This window comes from Lotus japonicus, chromosome 1 (genome assembly GCF_012489685.1).
Source record: "Lotus japonicus ecotype B-129 chromosome 1, LjGifu_v1.2".
NCBI classification, from domain to species: domain Eukaryota; kingdom Viridiplantae; phylum Streptophyta; class Magnoliopsida; order Fabales; family Fabaceae; genus Lotus; species Lotus japonicus.
Window position 1 is genome coordinate 7,632,283 of NC_080041.1, and position 25,204 is coordinate 7,657,486.

General features: G+C 36.2%; 5 protein-coding genes across 6 annotated transcripts; 2 read left to right on the forward strand and 3 right to left on the reverse strand.

Annotated features, from left to right (window-relative positions):
• The first annotated feature begins 1,163 nt into the window (after positions 1–1,163).
• Positions 1,164–5,337, forward strand: LOC130733346 (putative disease resistance protein RGA4). The gene is made up of 3 exons (XM_057585491.1): positions 1,164–4,382; positions 4,490–4,565; positions 4,775–5,337. The coding sequence occupies exon 1, from the start codon at positions 1,300–1,302 to the stop codon at positions 4,348–4,350; it is 3,051 nt and encodes a 1,016-aa protein (XP_057441474.1). The 5' UTR covers positions 1,164–1,299; the 3' UTR covers positions 4,351–4,382; positions 4,490–4,565; positions 4,775–5,337.
• Positions 5,338–5,698: 361 nt separating this feature from the next.
• LOC130731567 (transcription factor MYB101-like) lies at positions 5,699–7,874 on the reverse strand. Its single transcript, XM_057583852.1, has 3 exons — positions 7,554–7,874; positions 7,038–7,450; positions 5,699–6,359 (listed from the first exon to the last, which is right to left on the reverse strand). The coding sequence occupies exons 1-3, from the start codon at positions 7,872–7,874 to the stop codon at positions 5,939–5,941; spliced, it is 1,155 nt and encodes a 384-aa protein (XP_057439835.1). The 3' UTR covers positions 5,699–5,938.
• Positions 7,875–14,530: 6,656 nt separating this feature from the next.
• On the reverse strand, positions 14,531–17,966 carry LOC130733347 (urease accessory protein F). Of its 2 annotated transcripts, none has more exons than XM_057585493.1 (2): positions 17,834–17,966; positions 14,531–15,457 (listed from the first exon to the last, which is right to left on the reverse strand). In XM_057585493.1, the coding sequence occupies exon 2, from the start codon at positions 15,405–15,407 to the stop codon at positions 14,685–14,687; it is 723 nt and encodes a 240-aa protein (XP_057441476.1). In that variant the 5' UTR covers positions 15,408–15,457; positions 17,834–17,966; the 3' UTR covers positions 14,531–14,684. The 2 variants fall into 2 exon arrangements, with proteins under 2 accessions (XP_057441476.1, XP_057441475.1); XM_057585492.1 differs by having other exon boundaries at positions 14,531–15,514; positions 17,834–17,929.
• Positions 16,614–17,966, reverse strand: LOC130733348 (uncharacterized). The gene is made up of 2 exons (XM_057585495.1): positions 17,834–17,966; positions 16,614–17,232 (listed from the first exon to the last, which is right to left on the reverse strand). Exon 2 carries the CDS (start codon positions 17,183–17,185, stop codon positions 16,766–16,768), a length of 420 nt encoding a protein of 139 aa, XP_057441478.1. The 5' UTR covers positions 17,186–17,232; positions 17,834–17,966; the 3' UTR covers positions 16,614–16,765.
• Positions 17,967–20,505: 2,539 nt separating this feature from the next.
• LOC130733349 (pentatricopeptide repeat-containing protein At1g71210, mitochondrial-like) lies at positions 20,506–23,877 on the forward strand. The gene is made up of 2 exons (XM_057585496.1): positions 20,506–21,365; positions 21,522–23,877. Exons 1-2 carry the CDS (start codon positions 20,769–20,771, stop codon positions 23,532–23,534), a joined length of 2,610 nt encoding a protein of 869 aa, XP_057441479.1. The 5' UTR covers positions 20,506–20,768; the 3' UTR covers positions 23,535–23,877.
• The last annotated feature ends 1,327 nt before the right edge of the window (positions 23,878–25,204 follow it).

Genomic DNA, 25,204 nt, shown 5'->3' on the forward strand with positions numbered 1-25,204 from the left:
GTAGAAGATTGGTAGTCATTTTTCTACAATATAAGTTCAGTTCTTTTCAGTGTCCCATTTAGCAGGCTCGTTTATTCCTTCTTGGGATAATCATCCAAGCCAAACTCAGGCCAGCTGATAGCTGTAATGGCTCTTGACTCTAGTCCATCAACACCATTGTGAAACAAAAGAATCTTCCAATGGAGAGGCCTACTTTTTTACCTAACTGATTCCTTTGTAAACATTGCTTTGTCCATATGTTTTATCTCAATGTTATTAGCTTAATGCATCTATAACATCCTTCGGCACTAGTGCAAACACACGTTAGCATGCACTTCAATAGAATCCAAACCTCTCTGAAAGGAATTTTAACTAAGATCAGCAAGAAAACTTGCACCCTCCGACCTAATGAGTTACAGCTCCTTAATGTACATGCGACAGTCTACTTTAGTACTCAACCCAAGCTAAACCATTCTCTGATCTTCTTCATAACTTTTGAGAATTTTCAACCATTTCTGACTCAGAATGAATTTGCAGCCCTTTCTGAAATAAGTTAGACATAAACTTAGCCCAAAATCTTTGGACAAACATTCGTTTTTTCTGCAAACTTGTATCTTAAAAATCAAAGATGTTCCAACGCTTCCCAACGTTTGTACTGGCAAGTGGTGGCTTGATTCAAGGATTTAATGCAAATTAGATTTCTAACTATTGGCAATTAAAATAAAATGATATGCTATGGAAGAAAATATGAACACTTTAAGTCCAAAATTTAATATCACAAAATATTTGGATTGAAGAAAAAATGATACACTCAAACACTTTAGCTTTTGTTTGTAGTTAATTTAGACACTCAAAATAACACTAAACTCTCTTTAACACTTACAAGCTCGCTGGAGCTTTTCTTAAATTTTTCACACTCTTTACTTTTTAACTGAAAGTGCTTAACAATTGTTTAGAAGCTCCCCTAAATTAGATGTAGCAACTCTCATGAATTTCATTGATGCATATGTACTAATGGACAGCCATTATTTTTGACTTTTCAAAGTTCCAACCAATAAAGTAATCACAATAGACTTGTACTCTAACACGTTGCTAACTTTTGTATATTCATTGCCAAGTTGGGTGACTTGGGTCTTTTCAGCCTTCATGATTGGAATCCAATGACACTCGTATCTTCCTTGAAGTTTCCTTGATAAAGACTGCATTTAACTAGCTATTTCCAGACTTTTGCTACTACTATATCCACACTTTGCTTTAGAGCTCATCCAAGCAAAACCAGCCCCTGATCTTCTTCCCTTTTCAACTTTTGCATTTCTGAAAATGGCTGAGGCCTTACTAGGAGCTGTGTTTGAGAAATTGATCTCTCTAGCTCAGAATGAATTTGCAACCATCTCTGGAATCAAGGGAAAGGCTGAGAAGCTATCACACACTCTTGAACTGATCAAGGCTGTTGTTGAAGATGCTGAGAAGAAAGAGATAACAAACAAATCTATAAAGGTTTGGCTGCAGCAGCTCAAAGATGCTGTCTACGTCCTAGATGATATCCTTGATGAATGTTCCATAGAATCACTTCGACTTCAGGGATTGTCCTCTTTAAAACCAAAGAACATCAAGTTTCGCTATGAGATTGGCAACAAGCTGAAAGAGATTGCAAGGAGATTTGATGAGATTGCTGACTGTAAGAACAAGTTTGCTCTGCAAGAGGGTGTTAGGGAAAGGTCAACTGAAGTTGCTGAATGGCGCCAAACCAGCTCGTTCATTCCCCAACCTAAACTATATGGACGAGAAGATGATAAGAAGAAGATTCTGGAGTTTCTTCTCAGCCAAGCACGCGAGTCTGACTTCCTTTCCATCTATCCCATTGTCGGCTTAGGTGGCATGGGAAAAACAACACTTGCTCAAATGGTCTACAATGATGATCAGGTAACAAGCAATTTCAACATCAAAGTTTGGATTTGTGTTTCTGAAAATTTCTCTGTTCAAAGGATTTTGTGCTCCATCATAGAATCTATTACAAAAGCAAAACATGAATGCTTGAATTTAGATGTAACCGAAAGAAAGGTGCAAGAACTGTTGCAAGGTAAAAGATATTTGCTGGTTTTGGATGACGTGTGGAGAAAAGATGAAGAAATGGAATTTGGTTTAACCCAAGACAAATGGAATAAGCTGAAATGTTTGTTGTCATGTGCATCCAAAGGAGCTTCAATTTTAGTATCCACTCGCGATATGGAGGTTGCAGCCATCATGGGAACATGCCAAGCTCATCATTTGTGCGGTCTATCTGAGGATGAATGTTTAATGCTATTCAAACAATATGCATTTGGAACTGTAAAAGAGGAGCGTGAAGAGCTTGTAGCTATAGGCAAAGAGATAGTAAAGAAGTGCAGAGGATCACCTCTTGCAGCACAAGCACTAGGAGGTCTCTTGCACTCCAGGAATGAAGAAAAAGAATGGCTTGAAGTTATGAAAAGTGGGATTTGGAATTTAGCGGGTCAACATTCTATTTTGGCTGTCTTGAGATTGAGCTACTTTCATTTAACGCCAACAATAAGACAGTGTTTTGCATTTTGTGCCATGTTTCCTAAAGATACAAAAATCATGAAGGAAGATTTAATTCATCTTTGGATGGCTAATGGGTTTATATCACCAAGGGAAAACTTGGAGGTGGAAGATGTTGGCAATATGATTTGGAATGAATTGTATCAAAAATCATTCTTTCAAGATATGAAGTTGGTTGATTATTCAGATGTTATTCATTTCAAGATGCATGATCTTGTCCATGATCTTGCTCTTTCAATAATGGGGCAAGAGTGCATGGTTTTGGGAAACACAAACATGACAGATTTGTCAACAAGCACCCACCATGTTAGCTTTGACTCTGGTATGGATGTATTGTCACTCCACAAAAGTGCCTTGAAGAAAGTTGAATCCTTGAGAACATTTTACCAGTTAAAAGTCTCCAACAGCGTTTCTGGTTGCATCCCAATACACTGCAGCACTCTTCGGGTATTACGCACAAGTTCTTTTAATTTATCACCACTCAAGAATTTAATTCATTTGAGGTATTTGGAACTTTTCAAGCTTGAGATAGAAACCTTGCCCGACTCAATTTATAGCTTGCGGAAATTGGAAATCTTGAAGTTGAATGATTTGAATAAACTTGTTTGTCTACCTAAAGGCTTGACTTGCTTACAGGATCTTAGACATCTTGTCATTAAAGGTTGTGATTCATTGTCTTGTATGTTCCCTAACATTGGGAAATTATCCCGTCTGAGAACGTTAAGTAAGTACATTGTCAGTTCAGAGATTGGGCATAGCCTGGCAGAATTACATGACTTAAAACTCAGAGGAAATTTGTGCATTGAAGGACTAGAAAATGTTGGCAGTTTATCCGAAGCTCAAGAGGCCAACTTGATGGGTAAAAGAGACATCCAAGAATTAGACTTGCTATGGGACCAGGAGGAAAATACAAAGCCATATGCTACTAATCCGGAGCTAGTACTTAATGCCCTTCAACCTCACTCAAATCTCAAGAATTTGAAAATTGGATACTATGCAGGATTACAATTCCCAACCTGGATGGAAATGCTCACCAATTTAGTTTCTCTAGACCTTTTTGGATGCAAGATGTGTGTGCGGCTTCCCTCACTTGGTAAACTACCATATCTAAGAAGAATTAAAATAAGTGAAATGAATGATGTGCAGTATATGGATGATGACGAATCTGATGATGGTGTGGAGGTGAAAGCTTTCCCGTCATTAGAAGAACTCTCACTATCAGGATGCTCAAAGTTAGAGCGGTTGTTGAAAGTGGAAAGAGGAGAGAATTTCCCCTGTCTTTCTTATTTGGGAATTACTGATTGCCCTAAACTTGAGTTGCCAAGCTGCTGCATTCCGTCACTCAAAAGGCTCCGTCTATTTGATTATACGAATGAGTTACTGAGCTCCCTCTCAGGTTTCAATGGCCTTACCTCCCTTTGGCTTTCCCGTGGCGATGTAGACCTGACATCCTTCCCGGTGGGAACATTGACTTGTCTTCAGACTCTGTGGATACGTGGTTCCAAGGTATTGAAGGAATTACCAAATGAAATCTTCAAAAGCCTCAACAATTTGGAGCATCTGGAAATCGTTAATTGTAGGAAGCTGGAGTCTTTACCAGAGCAAGGGTGGGAAGGTCTCCGCTCCCTTCGAACTCTGCAGATTTGGGATTGTGGTGAATTGAAATCCTTGCCGGATGGTGTTCGACACCTCACTTCACTCCAGCTTTTGGGAATTGGTAGCTGCCCAGCATTAGCCGAGAGGTGTAAAGAGGGAACAGGGGAGGATTGGGACAAGATAGCACACGTTCCCGAAGTACAAATTCTTATCTAATACGATGAAGACTCAGACTGATTCTGAATTCGGTGAGCTCTCTTTTCCCGAACAACTGCCGCTTTTTCTGTTTTTACTTTTCTCGTTGGGTTGTAACTTGTAATGTAAGTAATACATATATGTTTTTATGTTTTTGCAGGCTGGTAATTCTAATTCAACACCAATTTGGTTACTCTGCTATTTCTGATTCAATTTTTGGTTAATACCCAATCGAGGTGTGTGATAAATATTATTGGTTTACAATTTTGGACTTTGTGTGTGGGTTTCATGAATATGGTATGACCTGTTTAGGAAAATGTGTACACAAGAAAGAACTTCAGTTCCTAAAGAACAATTTAATGATTTGAGTGGGTGTGCTTCCATGGTAATACATGATGTGCAAAACATTGCTGATGTATATTTGAACTTGAATTTTTATCAATAGCTTTGCTGGTTTGGAGTTGGCTATAAATACAATGGGGGAGCTGTATGAGTTCACCAGCTTGGTTCTGCGTGCAATTCTACCGGTTCAAATGTGTGCACAAGAAAGAACTTCAGTGCCTAAAGAACATTTAAATACCAGCCAGAAGAAGATTTGGCTGATGTTATGCCTGCAAACCTTGCTCAGGTATGCGCCTAAAGTCCAGTACTGCCAAATTCAGTGTTTCAAGAAGAATTCCTTCATGGAATTGCACTGTAAGAGAGAATTCCACAGGCTCCATCGAAGACCTTACAGATATTGCTCCTGAAAATGAAGATGATGAGTTCACACCAGCTAGGTTCCTCACGGAAACACCAGATTCTAATTCAGGAACAGATGATAGTTAGTTCAAAAGATAAATTCTTTTCCATGTTCTTTCTAATATTTTGGTTGTATTTCTTTCTCCATTGTAATAAGAAATCTGGTCTTGTAGGATCTCTATTCCTGACTTGTCTTGCATGATTCACTATTTGGTTCCTCACTAAATGTAATTAGTGGATGTTTGGAAATACAACATATTTTAAACATTGGGGTGAGAAATGATTAGGGAAAAAGCTGCTCATAATAGTGTTTGTGAAGGGAGAAGTTGTTTGGAATCAGAAATGTTTGATGCTGCATGGAGATAACTTTCTAATTCCAAGGCTTTTTATTGACTGACTCTAACATAACTTTTTGTTCCCTCACAAAGTCATGACCTTTTGTTCATTTTTCATTCACATGTTTGATGATGCACATGTGAACCATCTCATTCTCTTCCCAAAACCAGTACAATGCATATTAGAGCCAGACCAGTACACTACACTTGTTTCTTTAAAATGTGATCTTCTGACATTTCTATCACTAAGCTTTGAAAACATGAGTAATTTCATTAAATTCATTGCACATCATCATGATGTTAGTCTACTATACTTTAAGAACTGAATACGTAATTCCATATAAAAATAAATGCCAGCCCGGCCGGTGCATCAAAACTCCCGCTATGCGCTGGATCCGGGGAAGGGTCCAACATTAATGTACTTAAAAAAAATCTCATTGTCAAGAGATTAAAAAAATAAAATGCAAGGAAAATCTAACTATAAACCAAAAAATAAATGGCCAATGAGCCTCTTCATAAACCAGCTTTGCTAGCTATGGCCCTGGAAACATAGACTTTCCAGCAATTTCAAACAAAGAATCCATTGTTGCAGATTCATACTTGTCATGGCTAGCTTCTGTGTTAGGCTCCACACTCGTTTCCTCTCTCTGGTTCTGATTTTTGTTCTCTACGTCATCCAATCTTGTTTCACATGGATTCATAGCACTAAAATTATTATCTGAGCCATCCAAAATCTTTGGTGGGTAAAAAATTGATTCCAACAAACCACTGCTTCTTGGAGATACTGGTTCTGACTGATACTGAGCCATTGTATCAAAAGATTCATAAACTGGTTCTTGATATGTTTCTTCTCCGGGGAATGGTGGCAGTTCTGATACCATGGGCAAAGATATGAAGGGAGTGCGACTTAAACAGTCACAGCGGCCACACCAACAATCATCCTGAAACTCATAACTGTCATTTTAAGTCTAACAAATGAGGTAACATTTAATGAAAGGTTGTCTAACTTACCCCACAGAGTTATGACCTTATCATAGGTGGACCAGTTAATAATACTGTCTGTATGTTTTTTTTCAATGAGTCAATGCAGACTCAATTTCACATATTCGAATACACAACATGCTGAGTTCAATGTGAATCAGAGTTGAGCTCAACCACAATTTGGTCACATACCACATGTGGTTATCTTAAGCAGTATTGATCCACGGGCAACATAAGATGAGGTTAAATAACTTCATGAGGTAAGTTAGACAACCTCGTGGCTAAAAAAACAAAAATTGACTCCTCTAAAGTGCGGTCAGAACTTCACTCATAAATACGCAATTTCAACAGTTAAATGGTTTGTAACAGATCAAGATCTTCTATCCTCAACCATGTCTCATTTCAATGTGCCACCAATGAAACTTTGCCATGTAAATTGAAATCTACTCTTGTAAGTTTATAATCACCTCATCCATGCTTTTTCTTTAATTGATGAGACCAAATTTAGTTGGTGTAATGAGACAGTTGGGACAGAAGGTTTAACCTATCACTTTACTTTAAAAAATGGACCTGCACTTTAGAGGAGACAAATGCGAAAAACAATGATTTAAGAAAAGCTTAGAAAGTGTTTGATGAGTATAATCCACTCACTAATCAAGGAGACCACTGTCTGTACTAGTAGTCCCCAAACTATTGTAGTATAGTATATCTGAATCATGAAGTGGCTCTGAGGGCGGCATAATTGGTGAATCTGAAGCTTGTTCATGAGGTATGCTTTCACTTATAAAGCCAATTGATGGTGGTATGCTTTCACTTATAAAGCCAATTGATGGTGTATATGGTGGATGTTCCTGACTTGGTTTCTGTGTTTTGAATTTCTCTTCTGGCTTTTCAAATTCATCTTCTTGTGAGGGCGAGGCATTGGGTTGCTGACGGGAGGAACAACCTTGGTCATCATGCAACACTTTGAGATGAGGAGGGTATAGTGGCATTTTAACTCGTTCCAATTTCTTTCTTCTTGTGTGCCAAAAGTTCTTTATCTCATTGTCTGTTCGTCCAGGCAACTGCTAAAACAAAAACAATATATAAAACACACAACTTTTGATAGTTCAATGAAAATTCAAACCCACAATACTTTCAAATAAGTTCATAGAAACCAAAACCAACCTGTTGAGCCATTTTAGACCACTTGTTTCCCAACCTAGCATGCATCTCCACAACTACGCGCTGTTCATCTTTACTAAACGGACCTTTTCTCAAGTTTGGTCTAAGGTGATTTGTCCATCTTAGTCGACAGCTTTTTCCACAACGATAAAGTCCTGTGTTGTTTTGTACTATGTTCCAGTTCCCCTCTCCATGCTTTATGACATATGCTGCTAAAATTTCATCCTCCTCTGGTGTCCATGGTCCTTTCCTCATGTCTTCTTCTGCATCATTATCCCTTCCGGTACTTTTTCCTTTTCCATTTGATGATGATGGCAATGACATAATTAATAATGTGCCTAAAATAGTCATATTGAATTGAAGTTAAAACGCGATAACATATGAATTATGTATTTATAGAATATTTAAAACCATGATGGAGAGAGAAGTTCCACAAGTACCTGTGCCAGAAGAATTAATTATGAGGAAAAAGTAGCTTCTGCCAAAATTGGTTCTAAACGAAAAAACAAAAAACAATGTGCCTCACAAGTAGACATGTTTAATTCGTGACAACATGAAATTTAGATGTTTAGAAAAATTTTGAAGCTAAAATTGATGACTGAGAAAAACTTCTTTTAGTAAACACCTTCTCGGGCCGGAATTGATTCTCGGGTAAGTACTTTATAGATGACAGAATTGATTCTAAGAAGAAAAAAAAAAGTTAAACATCAAAGATTCATAAAAGCAGAAAAATGGAAATTTGCAATAGTAACCTGCGACATGGAACCACCTTGGTGGGAGACAGAAATTTGGAGCGAAATAAATTAGATGATTCAGTTATTTACAACTTGAGTTGACTGTCAAAAAGTCATATAAATAGTTGAATAAAATAATAATAAAAACATGTTTGTCAATCTGTCACTTATCCAGTTAACTAAATTGATAAAAAAAAAACGCTGTATTTAAGCTCTTTGTGAGTCTTTGAGTACAATGTGAATTTGAAAATCTGTTACTTATCCAGTTAACTAAAAAAAAATTGAAAGTCCAGTTAACTAAATTAATTACATAACAACGTTTAAATTAGTCGACTAAATTTAGCAAACAAATGTACTCAAATATATTAAATTTATTTATTTATTTTTAAATATCTACATAAATTATCCAAAAATTAAGATATAGTGATATAGTATAATAAGAATATCATTTGTTTGGTTAATATCATCATTAATTAAATTGTGATAAAATAAAATAAGAATTTCAGTTTCATGAGAAAAATGACTTGTAAACCATAGGAATAGATGAGAGAGAATTAAGAGATATTTTTGTTTTATTGTAGTTTTTGAAAACTGTATTTAAAATTGTTTTTAAAAAATGTTTTTGAAAACTGTTTAAATTAAATGTAAAACTACCCTTGAGATAGGTGTCTCACTTTGAAAGTGCGTTAGGGTCGCACTTTCAAAGTGCATTAGGTTGCAGGAAAAAAAATTCTAAAAACGACACTGTAACAGCAAACAAGAGGAGAGAGAGAGAGGAGAAGATGGAGGTTGTTGTTGTGGTGGTGGTGATGACGGTGGTGGTGGGGGTGGTGGAAAGAGGAGAGAGAATGTGTGGATAGGGGTGAGTAATAATTTTTATAATTTTTTTCCATTAAGGGCATTTTAGTATTTTTGCTGTTTAAAAGTAATTTTTATAGATGTGGGAGGGGTCTTAATAACAACTCACATTACATTGTGTCAGATAGGACTAAACAGTTACATTTCTTTTTAATTTTAATTCAAATAAAAATAATTTTCTAATTTAATTTAAATAAATTGAATATATGTGTAAAAAAATTATACTTCCCCTTGAATAAACAATTCTCATAATATATACATAAAATTTTGAATTTCAAAATTAATAACAATATCACTAATCAATAACCAATAATTTAAAAATAAAATAAAATAAGATAATTAATAATTAGTGCTGATAGTTTTTTTTTTAAATAAACATTAGTGCTGAAACGTGAATCGCCCATTTTTGTGGTCTAAATCGTAACATAAAAAGTGGAAAACTATTTTTTATAAGCTAAAGAATTACATTCAACCTTTAGCCCAAGGGGTGTTAAACCAAATACAAAGAGGAAAAGAATGTAATACCCAAATAGCCACCACAAACAAGAAAAGAAAATAACAAACTAGAAGATCAATCAAAATGCAAACAGTATGATCAATTCCACCCACCAAAAAACACACTAAATAAAAAAGGCAAGACCAACAACAATTCCCGCATCTGTCAAGCATGATCAAACAGTATAAATAGCAAACCAGCAACCGCCAAAGCTCCCACATGCCACCAAACCCCAGAGAAAGAAACCAGAAGCAAGCAACTGGATTTGTTTTCCAATCAAACAAAGAATTAATGAAGCAGCCTCCCACCTTTGCCGTGAATTAAATCCACAGCATGGTCAATTTCCCCATCTTAAATATGATGACATTCCTTATAATCCATAATGACCTACGGTGGCTATCCACAACACCGGTTCAAACCAACAGTAGATCGACCGCTATTTGAAAATGTGTTGGATTTTTGAAACTGCAAAAATAGGTGTTGCGAGTGTTTGTCAAGTCTAATGAGAATTTTTAAATTTCAAAACAAGATCGCTAAAGATGCTTTATATTGTTTTTTTAGTAAGAGGCTCTATATTGTTTTTTTATCAAGATTTTCTACTAAAAAAATCTAAATTCTGTTATTAAATTTTAATAGATTAATTTAACCAATATAATTATTCAATATATAGATATATTAAATGCTCTAATATCTTTTTAGTCTTAAAAGGAATCTAATTGTGTGCTTATAAATTAAATCTCTAGTAATTGATCTTTAAAAAAAGAATTACAATAGGTTCAATTTATCAATTTCGACCAGTTTCTATTCATGTGGTGAGCCTAATTAGTCCCTTGTTCATCTACTACTCTTTAAATATTTATTTGAGACTTTATTTAATTTTTTATTTTCATATATCTTAATGATACATTTTATATTATCAATTACTATTACGTACCACAAAAGCTCAAAATGAATTACATTTTGACATTTTTTCTCATAGAAAAGTAAGAGTTAAAATTTAAACAATTTTTTTTCTTCGGAAAACTAACAAACAAGGGCAACCGCTAGAGAATCCTTCAACAACAAAGTCTTAAGTTCAGCATCAAGTCTATCAAAAATAGACAGTCCTATCTCAACCATCTGGGAGCCACACTTTGCTAAGCAATTTGTCACCGAACTGCACTCCCTCTAAATCCAATTAACATGAACATGCCACCGTCTACCAAACAATAGTATAATAAAAATATCATTTGTTTGGTTAATATTATCACAAATTAATATAGTGATATAGTAAAATAGGAATATGAGTTTCATGAGAAAAATGACTTGTACACACTCGACTTAATAGAGATAGAAAGAGATGAGAATTAAGAGATATATATGTTTGATCGTAGTTTTTGAAAACTGTATTTAAAAGTTGTTTAATAAACTATTTTTGAAAAAAAACATTTCAAGAAAAAAAAGTTTAAATTAGATGTTTTTAAACATTAAAAAAATTGTAATCTGAAAACTAAAAATTGAAACAGAAAATATCTTTTAGTTGTTCTAATATTTTAGTTTTAAAAACTGAAATTAAAAACTGTTTTTGAAATATATGGAAATAAAAAAATATCTTGATGATAACTTTTAGATTATCAATATCTAGTACGTACCACATAAGCTCAAATGAATTACATTGACATTTTTTCTCATAGAAAAGTGAGAGTTAAAATTTAAAAGTTTTAAGATAACAACAACATTTAAATGTGATAAATTTCTCTTAAAAAACTAAGGTGGAGTATAAGGTGCAATAGAGGATGGGTCTTGCACCGGTGCCATAGAGGTGAGGACCAATGAGATCAAAGCATCTGTCTAGAGGGAAAATTGGAAACCGGCACTTTCTATAAACTGAAAATTTAGATATATTTAAAATATAATATGTAAATGACACTTGCACCCCTACCTTTCTCCCTCATTACTTGAAGAAAGATACAACCTCCTTCACTAGCAAACTCGCCGCAGCAGCCATCTTTGGCCAATCACCGCGGCGGCGGCGGCGACACTGAGATCCGGCACGGTGGTCCAGAAAACCACCGCATAACCATCCTCTTCATCTTAACATGAACAACAACGAAAAAGATCTGGGTACCACAATTTACTGATCTGAAACAAGAACGCCCCCATTCACTTGTTGCTCCAACTTCAAAATGAAATGTAAGGTTAATGTTTTGCAACAGGTTTTCATCCTTGTTCACAAAGGACCATCTTGCTTGAACAAGAACGTCGCCATGTTGTCATCAGACTCCTCCAAAACTTGAACAAGTAACTTGTATTTAGAATTTCAAAAAAAAAACTTGTATTTAGGCCAATCCAAATTACAACAAGCAGTAATTGATTGCAAATAAACCTCAACAAATACATCACAAGTTTAGATCAATACACAACACAAACAGATTTTCGTCTTTTTCTTTCCAGATCCACCACCAGCAATTTTCCCTTTCCTCTTTTACTCCACCATCGTCGCCGACTCGCCGAGGCACATGAGATCGACGCCGAACGTGAATCAGGAGATTCACAGAAACTTGTTCATCTTCACATCTCTGGGGAGAACGGGAAACACAAACCCATCATCGCGCGGCGGCGGCTCCGTGGTGGTCGGGGACAAAATCCAAGATCTGAAGAGTGGAGCTGAACCTCACGCGGTGAACTTGCCGATGGCGGTGGCTGCGCGGCGGTGCTCGCCGCGGTTCTGTATCTGGGGTTCCAGGGGAAGATTTTGGTGATCTAGAGAGAGGAGAGAGATAGAGCATATGAGGGTTAGGGTATTATTGTAACATAGTTTTTTTTATTTTTTTTCCAGCAGGTAACTATCACCTATTATAACAGGTAAAATTGGCTCTTGCATGGTGCAAGACCTAAAGTGCACTTGCACCGTAACAGCCACAAAAAACTAATAACAAAAGATTAAAAGAATGCATTCTTTTTTTTAGTGAAAGACTTCTGAGAATAGTTTGTAAATTATTATATTAAAAGTATATCAAAATTTAACAAAATGAAAAGTAATTTTACAATACTATTAACTTATAATAAATTCCCAATATTCAGGTATATGAATTATTTGAATATTTATTTTGTGTGCGTGTATATGAATTGAAATCTCATTTATTCTGAACCCTAATTTTTTATCCTAATTCCGCCACTAATCTAAAATCCATGATTTATTCTTATCATTCTCATATAAAAAAGTGTCTCTCATAAAATACATCATATATATATATATAAGTATATTCCTGCCATATTGAGCGGGTGTTTGCTTGTCAATGTTCCTGCTATTGTTCCCGCTCTCTTGCAGGCCTTGGGGGTTTTGTCCTCAAGGCCTTTTTTTGTGGATGATAATACAATCCTTTAATTTTTAATATATATATATGTGGGAAATGCTAACTTACTCCCACTTGATTTTGTGAAGGAGTAAGTTAGTACTCAACACTTTTTATTTTGGACAAAAAACCTAAGTTTTCTCTTTTTCAATATAGTTTCAGTTATGGGTATTTATGTAATTTTATTTTCACTTTTTTGAAATTCAATTTTTTCTCTTTCTTCATTTATTATTTACTTTACCTTTCCCTTTCTTCTTTCTCCTTCTCCGTGCTACATCTTCTTCCAAGCTTGGTTCCATGGAGACAAGATCACCGATGCTTTCGATACCAGTCTGTTCTCTATTTTTTTTTCTTTTAATATCTCTGTTACAACTAACCTCTTTCATTTATCACCTCTCTACATGACTTCAAATATATATAAGGCATATATTCCACTATTAATTTGTAGTTGGTGTAGAGAACCATGCATTGCACATTTTTTTTTCTTTTCGTTTTTTCATCGTCAAAATTGTGTGAACAATAAAAAATTAGGTTCAAATAAATGAGATATTAATATGAATATAAATAATGAATGTTGTCATAAAAAAAGAAAATAAATTGGGGGTTCAGCATATCCTTAGGGAGGGAGGGGAATGAGGCCGATTTTCTGGCAAATAGTGGGAGAGATGGGAGGCTAGCACTCTGGCAGGTTAATGATGCAGCTGCAGCTGAATGATGACTGAGGAGTTGCTTTGAGTGGGCTGTACGGCATGTGACTTATGGTCCTTGTGTCTTATTTATGTATTTCCATGGATTATATGGACAAATGTTTCAAGGGAGGGTATTGTAATTCTTGGGGGTTGGCTCTCTAGGTGTGTTGTACTCTTTTTCCTTCCCTAGGTTTTTATCCCACTTAGGTTTTTCCTAGGAAAGGTTTTGATGAGGCACACACTCTAGTCTCTAAGAGCCTGGGTGGGTTTTTCATGTAAGGTATTTCCAGCATGTGTGGATTTTCATATGCTTTCTTTATCAATAAATTATCCTTTTTGCTGTCAAAAAAATAAAATAAATAAATAATGAAAGTTCATTCTTAATAATAATAATAATAATAATAATAATAATAATAATAATAATATACAAGAATCACCCTTTTGAGTGGGTCAATAAGTCACATGTCACTTTCTCATAACACCTAAATTAATAATTTTAATTTCTTGATTAATTTGTTTATCAAGCAAATTTTCAGCTTCTCTAATTGTGGCACTGACTTTCTGCTCATCAGTTGGTAAAATTCTAGAATTGATATTAGTACCCTTCATAACACTCTTTAGACGTGGAGGCTGGATGGTGGTGGGGGCAGTGGTTGGGAAAAAGGGGAAGAGAAAGACCAAAAGTGATTTACATCTGACTAGGTTTTTCATGTAAAAATATGTCACACATACGTTATGATATAATAGGTTCTTATTGAATATGTTAAGATAAATGAAAAGGCTTAAAATATGTGTCTTATAAATTGAAACAAGGGGAAAAAAATATCAAAGTGAATGTCTAAAACTATTCAGAGTGCAACACATAAAATCAGCCAGAGCAAAGTGAGGAGCTAGCACTATTCGAAGTTCCAAAACAATGTTTCAACAAGCAAAAGAAAAGAAAACATGAAGAGCACATTATTTCACACAAAGTTTACAAGTGCAACAATATATTAAATGCAACATTAATACTATTTTGCTTCTTAAGATGAAAACAGCCTTGAAAACAAGTAACCATGGCATCCCTGCACAGTGTCTAGCAAAGGCATTGTTTGGCATGCTTCCTCCACATTGCGATTCATCCATTTTTCCAATATAGCTTCTGCAACAGGAGCAATCTGATGTTGTAGCAATGCTGCACCAAGGGGTCCTATCAAATTGAGTCTTGTAGCAGCTGAAATCACATCTCTCATTGTGATGAACATGAAAGCTCTCTGAGAGCTAACACTATCAAATCCTATTGCTCCACATGTGAGTCCAAATATAGGAGCATGGTGAAAAGACACAGTCCCTAACCCTAGAGAAGCATCCCTCATGTTTTTGAGAGAGGGGATCTCAGCAAACACAGCTGAAGCCACCCTCATCAATGCAGAGCCTTGCGAGATCGACGCCTTTCGACCCACTTCATTGGTTAGTGTAGCATCCAGTATTCTGTCAAGCTTGTGCCAGGTTTGTAAATTTGGTGAGATAGAAGCTGAGTACACAAATGGGAGGAGCAAGCTCCCTGTGTTCTCCAGTAGACGAATGATGAATGTCTTAAGCTCGTCGGAGTCCGACACTAAGTGGGACTGAACTGCTGCTTCCAGGCCAAGAGAATGCGCAAATCCACCAGTAGGTAGAAGAGAATCAAGCAGCTGCCATTGACTCCATTGTAAAAATGAGTTTGCAGTGCAAGGTCTGTCATGGCCTTCATTTATTTGCATCATGAATGATATTACTCTGGTGTTGCTCAGGGATGTCAGATTGCATTAAGTTCCTATCGGCCAGATTTATGCATTCAAACTTGTAAACAATCTGAACTAGTTTTATAGATCTTCTGAAATTGAATTATAAATGTAAGAGAAGAACTTTTAGGGAAATTCAACCTAACCAAAGTTGAGTTTCTGAAAGATCTACAATCTTATCATAACAACTTACACACTACAAATACGCTCATAGAAGATAGTTGCTTTGAGTTTGCAAATTCTACTGATAATAACTTACAGCATATCTAGCATAGCAAGAATCTTGCGAAGAACAAAAAAAATCATAAAGTCACAAACTACTCTTCTAACTTCAAAAGGTATACCTAGTTATCAACTCTAGAAGTGAGCCATCATAAGCACCCAGTGAAAACAATTTTCAAGTTGAACATGCTAAAATTAAGCAAGGAAGCTTTAATTCTATCACAGAAGATCTCACAATTATCCATTACCTACTTCATCAGAGAAACAGATTTAATATTGAGGCCAAGGACTTCTACCAACAAAATTTGAAGATAAAAGAACCAACAGTGACAAGTACTATGCTTCCTCCGCAAGTCAATATTCCGAACAAGCATGGTGATCACTGCCTATGGTGGCAAATATTTATTAAAAAAGATATGGATATTAACAGTGGCATGAAATATGGACTAAGGTTAGACATCCTTCAAATCTCTCTCGAGTCTTGACAGCAAGAAAACAGCTAAGCCAGTTACAGAGACCATAAATTTCCTCAATTACCATTCACAGGTGTTCTGAAATTCTCTATTTGTGCATATTCACCTCAATACATTGAAAGGGAGAGCAAGAAAATTATCAAATCTCATTAAGAAGTGAATCCCATTATGCTTTTATATTTCCAAACAACAAGTTAAAACTGACTTATTCTTGAAGGAGGGGGAGCATTTTACATAATCTAATTTCAAAGTGGAGTAAAAACATGTCAAATGTATCTGTTAAAAGTATAAGCGAAACTGAGTAAAAAGAACTAACTTTGAACTTATTGTCTTCTTTTTTCCTTTGCCTTTTATATTTTTGGATAGTTTTCTTCAGGAAACTGTCTATTTCAGACCATTTAGAATCATTATCTTACAAATATTTTATAACTATATTAGCTGCTCAAGTTACAAGATATCAACCCGCATATTAAAATCAAATTGCACACGGAAGTAGGAGTTGAAATGAATCTAGTAAAATGGAGGATTTCCATAAAATGATTAAGAGTTAAGACTAATTATTCAGCAATTACAGGTAAAGCTGCTGTACCATGACATTATGACAATATGACCTCAAACCTAATATCATCACCTAGGAAAAAAAAACTAAGACTTGTTTTCCTGGGATTCATTGTTTTCCCTTTTCATGAAATGGAAGCCCATAATATACCTATATTCTCCAGTACCAAGGCAACGAGAGCAGTAACTAAGACCACTTCCACCACAAGTCCTACACCATTTTGGCCATTCACCATTTGGGAGCATTTCCAAATGAACCAGGTTTGTCCTTCCTCTTCCACAACATTCGTGACAATCAACTCGTCCACTCCCCTCACACACCACACACGGGGGATCCGGCGTCTTTCTTCTCTTCTTCCGAACATTAGACTCCGTCCTCACGACCCAGGATGGCTTTGTGAGTGACAAATGAGGCAACGACTTAGGGGGCCGAGGCGGGGGCAAACCATTGAAACTTGTCGCCTCAAATCGAACTGTTCTTGATAAACTCAGCGTCCCGAAACCCATCTAAGCCAGAAGAACCCAAGCTTCTGCTTCACTCTCACCAATGAAATCTGAAAAAACCAATGCACCTACTTATTGCGCATTTCCAACAAACATGTACTCACATATCAATCCATAATTCATGAACATGATTGTGACCATGGCCCATTGATGGGAACTTAAGGTGTATTACTATGTAGACCATATCTTCCAATATATTGGATATTTCCATCACTTACATACTCACCAAACTAGAGCACCATCCATGAGTCCATGACCAAACAGAGACCCAAATAAGGTTCTTCTTAATAGCAGGAAAAACAATCATGGGTGGTCACAAAAATTAATTTTTAAGGGGCCAGGACAACTAAAAATATAAAAATATTACAACTTTAATCAAACAAAAGAAGAAGAAAAATCCCTTGTCCATGTTTGTTGTTCCTAGTACTTACTTCAAATTGGGTCTACCAAGCTATGATTAATGTTAATTTCATCAAAGATTACGAAGAACAATTGAAGAAACTATTGAGGATGGCTACAACTACAATCCAGAGCATAAAAGAGCAAGCAACAAAACCCATAATGGAAATTTGACATGGAACAGAAAATACAAATAATGTAGAAAAGAAAGAGTAAATAAGATGAAGCATTAGAGAATGTTGTAAAGTTTACCAGGTAAAGTTGAAGAACAAGAATTGAGCGATCACAGAGCAAAGAGTGATGATGTTTCTGATGTTCTTATCTCCCTTCCGTCTCCGACAGAACTACTTCCCCAGCACATAGCACATGTTTCGGTAGAACGACCCGACCCATTAACCCGTGTTGGGCATGTTAATGGATATTAACCCATGGTTTTTTTTTTTTTGAACTTAACCCATGGGTTGCACTAATTTAAGTGGTATAGAATTTCTATAAGGGGCACACGGGTCGGGTAGATTCAATCAACCAGTCTAATTCAACCCAGTTCAAACCAACATGAAGATAGTCGGATTGGGTTAGTTTGAGTCCGATGGTGAAAATTCACGAAATCCAACCCAACCTAACTCAAATAATTTTGATTGGTTTGGTTCTTAATTAACTTAAAAATTCATCTAACTCAACTCATGTGGACTCTCAATTTCTATTTTTTTATATCAATATTAATTAATTTTTAAAAAATTTGATAATATATGAAAATGTTTTTGAACGATAATATATGAATATGATATAACATAAATGATGCCTAATATAAATACAAAAAGTATAAAAATGGTATGACGGGGTTAATTAGTTTAGGAGTTAGGACCGTCAATATCCCGTTAAAAAAGTGGGTCGGACTAACTAGCTTACTTTTAGTATTTTAATTGAAAGTCCTAGTCCAACCCATATTTGGGCCGGTTACCACAAAAAAGTAAAAATAATTAAAAAAACATTTTACAAATAAGGCACAACTTTGAAAAAGTAAAATTAAAAATAATAATAAACAATCATTACAACTCATGAGTTGTAAGACTAAATTCACAGTTTAAGAACAATTACTCAACAAGGAATATTAACTCTATCTATATTTCATTATGTTCTAAGTTTACGAATAACAATCTCACTATAATACAAGTTACACAGCCGCAATTTGACTTAAATTTCTTCTTAAATACACAACCACAATTTGACTTATGTTTTTTTAGACAACAAAACCACACAAAAATGCAAACAATATTGTCTTATACTCCAAGGATAATTAAACCAAAGTCTCCGAGTGATTTAATTATCACATTCTAATTCAAAACATTAGATGCTCTCTTAGAAGAATGCACATCAACTTTTTTATCACCACCATCATCATATTTTCCATCTTCATCAAGATTTAAATCTTACTATTTTAATCAAATTTCATTTTTTATAACATTGATAAATAATATTAAATTTTAATAATTTTTAGTGTTTGGCTTGACGAGCTGCCCGACCCGCACACATTTACCCATTACCCAACACAAACCACCATATGGCGTAATACGATCAAGAATTATCGTAAAATTGTTGTATTGCTAGTATATGAAAATCAACTAACAAAATCGTTGTTGGACGAGGTTGTTTCCATATATATAATATATTGTATGTATATATAATAATATACTATATGTATAAAAATTAAATGTGGACAAATTTTAGATTACGTATTTCTATTAGTGCAAAATACTCAAAAGGCCTCACGTGTTTTCTCATTTCTTATTGGCCAAATTTTGAAGCACGGCGACGTGGCGTGCAGTGCCTGTCTCCGAGACCATCAAACACACAATACAACTTATTTCGCATCACACACTCCCCTCGTTTTTCCTGCGTAGTTTTCCTTCACCATTTTCCCTCACACTCGCCCTCCTCTATTTTCCCTCACCATCATTTCCCACGATTTTTTTTTTCTCACCATCACTTCCCACCATCTGCCACCATTTCTCTTATCCTCATCGAAGAAGTTCTCATGCAAGCTTGGCATAACAGATAATCTACATTTTACTGGGGTTTCGATTTCTCTATAAGTTAATTTAGTATTCCGACATTTAATTCCTGGCAGTAGGAAGCAAGCCCTAACCCTTTCTCTCTTATGATGGAATGTACATGATATTCTCCTCATATAGAGAAGGAGAAGGGGCGTGTCTTGTAAGCATGTCTCTTAGGGTTTCTCTTGATGAACTGTGTCTTTGGATTTATCAAAGTGGCATTTCACACTTGTGGCTTCGCCTTAATTAACTTATATATCAAGCTCTCTTCCATGGAGTACTTGTGGCGCAATATTCATAACTTATCTCCTTCCAATTTTTTAGCTTCCTTCTATTTGTTTTTGGTTGCTCATGTGATCTTTGGTTTCTTAAAGCTAAAATAAGTTAGATCTAGGAAAGTTATGGAGATTATGTGATTCACTCATTATCAATAACATCAGACCCTTTACTCAATGACTCAATGTCCCTTTTTTTTTGTCAATGTCCCTTATGAGGGTGCTCATGTATGCCCTCAAGGGAGAGGTGTAGGGGAGTGGTTTGTTGGAAAAAAAAATGGTGGAGAATGGGTGATGGGTGGCAAAGGAAGAGGAAGAAAGAATAAATTTGATGAAATATAATTTTGAAAGACTAAAGTTAATGTAAAAAATACACGTTGACACCTATATCTAACTAGGATTGTCACGTGAACCGGTTAACTAAATAAAAAATATTTTACGATGCAATAAGAACTATTTTCAATCAAAAATATTTTGTTTATGGACTTAAAAAAACTATAAATCTTTTAAAGATAGCATTTTAGATTATGGTGTATAATTCACTGAAAAGAAATATTTAACCTTATAATACATACCTTCCAGATTTTGATTGTGTTTTCCTTGTGAGGAGGAGTCCTGCATATTGGTTTTAAACAATTTTCAGATTCATAGAATGATAGAAATAGAGCTTTGGTGCATCATAACTATTGGATTGACCAAGATCAAGAGTAGATTTGACCCCTTACTAAGCCTGAAAGAACAAATCTTAAACCCCCCAAAAACCACAACACAAACACAAACACCAACAGTTCATTTCAATGGCGGCATCCTAGGTTGTTGTTGTAGTGTTTTGAGAAGACAAACAACAAAGATCCATCCATGATGCTGTCAACACTCAAACATCATGTAACCAAACACAAACCCAATTCTCTCTTCTCTTCCATTCTCACCTTCTTCTCCAACAATCACTCTTCACTTTCACCCTCTTCACCACCTTCATCTCTTCCTTCACCTTCCTTCACCATCTCCAAAAACGACGTCGCTGACTCCTTCAAAACATGGTTCACAACCCGCCACCAATCCCATGACCCCCTCCTCCTCCGCGTCTTCCAGATCCTCTCCTCCGGCGACGACTTCTCCGCCGCGCTCTCCGCACTTTCTCTCCCTCTCTCCGAGTCCTTCGTCCTCCGCGTCCTCAGCCACGGCGGCGGTGATGGTGATATCCTCTCATGTCTCAAATTCTTCGACTGGGCTGGCCGCCAGCCAAGGTTTAACCACACGCGCGCCACGTTTGCTGCCATCTTCCGCATCCTCTCGCGTGCCAAGCTCAGGCCTCTCATTCTTGACTTCCTCCGCAAGTTCAGTAGGGGCAGGGTCACCCACAAGGTTCGCTTCCACGACACGCTTGTCGTCGGTTATGCCATCGCCGGGAAACCTGACATTGCACTCCACCTGTTCGGCAAAATGCGCTTCCAGGTATTGCACCGTATAACTTGTGTTCATGCCTGCTTAGTATAGCTGATATACCAGTTTTGATCAATTTTCATGCTTGCTTCCAATAGTTGGTTAGAATTAGTTATTGCCTTTGAAGAGCTTTATACATGTATCTCATACTGAATTTAATGATACCAGGGTTTGGACTTGGATGGTTTTGGTTACCATGTTCTCTTGAACTCGCTTGTGGAGGACAACTACCAAAATGCTTTTGATGTCATTGCCAACCAGATTCGCAGGAAGGGGTACGAGAGTCACGTCACCAATGTCATTGTTATTAAGCATTTGTGCAAGGAAGGTCGGTTGGAGGAGGTGGAAGCTTATCTCAATGGCTTGGTGGGTAGTGGAAAGGAGTTGCACGGGTCTGAGGTGAATTTTCTTGTTGGTGTATTGTGTGATAGTAATAGATTTGAGCGTGCTGTTGAGTTGGTTAGGGAGTTCGGGACCTCTGGGTCGTTTCCGTTGGAGAATGCCTATGGTTTGTGGATAAGGGGTCTTGTGCGGGGTGGGAGATTGGATGAAGCACTGGAGTTTTTTAGGCAGAAGAGAGATTCTGAAGGGTACGTTCCTTCCCACGTTCGGTATAACACTTTGATTTGCAGGCTTTTGAGGGAGAACCGGCTTAACGATGTGTATTATTTGTTGATGGATATGAACGAGACTTGCACTCTCCCTGATATGGTTACCATGAATGCTGTCTTGTGCTTTTTTTGCAAACTGGGGATGGCGGATGTTGCACTAGAATTGTACAGTTCCAGGTCTCAGTTTGGACTGTCTCCCAATCACATGGCTTACAAGTATTTGATACTTACTTTGTGTTGGGATGGGTGCACTAATGAGGCATACAGAGTGTTGAAAAGTTCTGCTCGTGCAGGTTATTTTCCTGATAGGCGGACCTTTCTAACGCTTGCCACTGCTTTATGTAGAGATTGCAAGATTGATGAGATGAAGGAGTTGCTCCATGATGCCTTGCTAAGGAATTTTAAGCCGAATTCTTCCGTATATGACAGGTTTATATCGGCTCTATGCCGAGCTGGAAGAGTGGAAGATGGTTATTTGATACATGGGGATCTTAAAAATGTAACTGTTAGATTTTCGTACACCAAGATGATTATGGGTTTTACCAAGTCAAATAGGGGGGACATAGCTGCTCGTCTTCTTGTTGAAATGAAAGAGAAGGGTCATGAGCTGAATCGTTTCGTATTTAGACATGTTCTTAATTGTTTACTTCATATGGATAATCCAAGAACACGTTTTTTCAATTTATTGGAGATGTTGACTCATGGTAAACCTCATTGTGATATTTTCAACCGTTTCATTGACGGAGCTATGGATGCCAAAAAGCCTGATTTGGCTAGGGAAGTATTTGAGTTGATGCAAAGGAATGGCATTGCGACCAATGTGTCTTCTCAAATCCTTGTACTGAAGAGTTATTTTAAGAGTGGAAGGATTTCTGATGTTCTGCATTTCTTTAATAATCTCCGGCACCAGGGTGTGGTGAGCAAAAAATTGTATAATCCCTTGATTGTTGGTCTCTGCAAGTCCAATAAGGCAGACATTGCACTTGAGTTATGTTTTGAAATGTTAAAAGTTGGATTAAATCCGAGCATTGAATGCTACGAGGTTCTTGTGCAGAAGCTTTGCTCATTGAAAAGATATCATGAAGCAGTAAATCTTGTTAATGTGTATGAGAAAACAGGACGCCGGTTAACTTCTTTTCTTGGCAATGTACTACTTTTTCATTCATTGATATCACCAGAACTCTATCATACATGTGTACAATTAAGAAGTGGGATAGAGGGGGAGCTTCATGGTAGTTCAATGCTGACCCCGATCATTGGTGCATTTTCGGGCTGTCTCAAAGTAAACTATTCTATTGAGGAGTTGGAGGAATTAATAGCAAAGTTGTTTCCAGTTGACATTTACACCTACAATTTGTTGATTAGGAATGTAACTCATCATGATATGGACAAAGCTAATGAGTTGTTTGATAGGATATGTCAAAGGGGTCTTGAGCCCAATCGTTGGACTTACGATATCATGGCACATGGCTTCTCAAATCATGGGAGGAAAGATGAGGCTAAGCTGTGGGTTCATGAAATGATCAGAAAAGGATTTTATCCACTAGAGAATTCTAGAAATCTCATTTGAGGAGAATAAATTGATGTGCTAAAGATGAAAAATGGGTCACACAATTTTGGTAAGGATATTATTATTTTTACCTATTTATTAAAAAATGGGTTTCGTTCCATTCATTGGTTTTAGTTTTTCTGTTTAATTATTCTTGAGCAATCCTTGTATCTCGTATGCCCCTCCTCCTCCTTTTTTTTTCCTTGTGGAAGCATTAGGAAATAAAATATGTTTCCACCTTGTATTATTTACCACACTGACTAGATTCACATTAGCTATGATATTTGGCATAGCTTTTATACATCATGTTATTTGTCATACTGTATTTTTAAAGTTAGAAGCATTGCTTCTTATCCACTTTTTATTCTGGTTGTCATCACACAGAATAAGAAATAATACCAGTTAATTCATGAACCATGACAGAAATTTGATGGATTTCAAACTTCTATAAAGTGTTGGTCTTAGTATCTATTTGTAGAGATTTGAGTAGGACCACCGAACTAACTCAACTAAGTGATGAAGCTTCTAATATCGGATTGTTGTTCTCACTTATTCTGTATATGTTTTATATGACATATTGCTATTTCTCGTTAAGTTTTTGAATTGAAAGGGATTTGCTTCATACACCAACCTTGCAATTTTCATATGAGCTATCTTCCTTGCATCCTTCTTGTGAGCACAATCTATAGGGGTTTATTACCATTGTGCAATATTTCATTTTTGTACTAACTCTTGTTTTGATGTGCAAAATAATCAGTTGTTTTTTTTTTTGCTTTGGTTTCTTTAGTGGACTGTGCTTGGGTCCTTGTTTAGAACTTTAACTTGTAATTATCTTTCTGTATTACTTCCAATTGATATTTGATCAACGTCAACCTGAGTCTCGTGTTGATTTATATCAAAATCCTAAGCATCAGATATCAAATTTGTTGATATCAGGTTTTTTTAGTGTTATTAGTAGCATACTTTCTAGTTCCAGCCCAATGATAAACTAATAATTAGGAGAGCGTAGGTATCTATGTTTTTTTTCAGGGCCTCTTGCATACATATCATGGTATTCTTGTTTCTCCAGTCAGATGTTTCCTGGCCCTACTAATTCTTCCATTTGTTACAAAATTATAGTGTGTTAGGAACTTAGGATAACAGTTGAGTCTAACGTGAATGGACTTTTGTCTCAATCCATAAGAAGAGTTTTGTTCACTTTTTGTCTCGAAGTGAGTGCTAAAGTCCGTTTGCACCGGTGCCAACGAGTATCTAAACAAAGCTAAAAGACTGTACACCACCTTTTAAGGACATGGTAAGGTTTGAACTTCTGTTCGAACTCATATTGCAATGGACTTATTATTTAAGAACCTAGATTGAAAACAATAATAGTAATTATATATGTATCTATCTGTTCACTACTGCTAACAGAATCTAAAAGCTGAAAGGGAAAACTAGTATTGTAGATAGCAACACAAGGGAGAAGATGAAACAGGGAAGGAGCAAGAAAAATAACAAAAGAGGGGAGGAAGAAAACAAAGGAAGAATTGAAGCGCTGAAGAGAACACTGCCTGAGAGGATGTCTATGAGAAATCAGACTGCTAATCAACTAATAGCATGTTTGGATGAACAATTACTTGTGGCAACTAGAAGGTACTCATAGAAGTTTCTCCCCATAATTGATTTTGGCAATAGAATTAATTGTAGAAAGA

Bases quoted from the DNA above. Each gene is read 5' to 3' on its own strand.
- LOC130733347 (XM_057585493.1), bottom strand. From the start codon at position 15,407: ATGATGCAAATAAATGAAGGCCATGACAGACCTTGCACTGCAAACTCA.
- LOC130733346 (XM_057585491.1), top strand. From the start codon at position 1,300: ATGGCTGAGGCCTTACTAGGAGCTGTGTTTGAGAAATTGATCTCTCTA.
- LOC130733348 (XM_057585495.1), bottom strand. From the start codon at position 17,185: ATGGGTTTCGGGACGCTGAGTTTATCAAGAACAGTTCGATTTGAGGCG.
- LOC130731567 (XM_057583852.1), bottom strand. From the start codon at position 7,874: ATGTCATTGCCATCATCATCAAATGGAAAAGGAAAAAGTACCGGAAGG. The intron at 7,451-7,553 runs GTTGGTTTTGGT...TTGTTTTAGCAG, and splicing joins GGTCTAAAATGGCTCAACAG to TTGCCTGGACGAACAGACAA. The intron at 6,360-7,037 runs GTGAGTGGATTA...TTAAAATGACAG, and splicing joins GACAGTGGTCTCCTTGATTA to TTATGAGTTTCAGGATGATT.
- LOC130733349 (XM_057585496.1), top strand. From the start codon at position 20,769: ATGATGCTGTCAACACTCAAACATCATGTAACCAAACACAAACCCAAT. The intron at 21,366-21,521 runs GTATTGCACCGT...TAATGATACCAG, and splicing joins TCGGCAAAATGCGCTTCCAG to GGTTTGGACTTGGATGGTTT.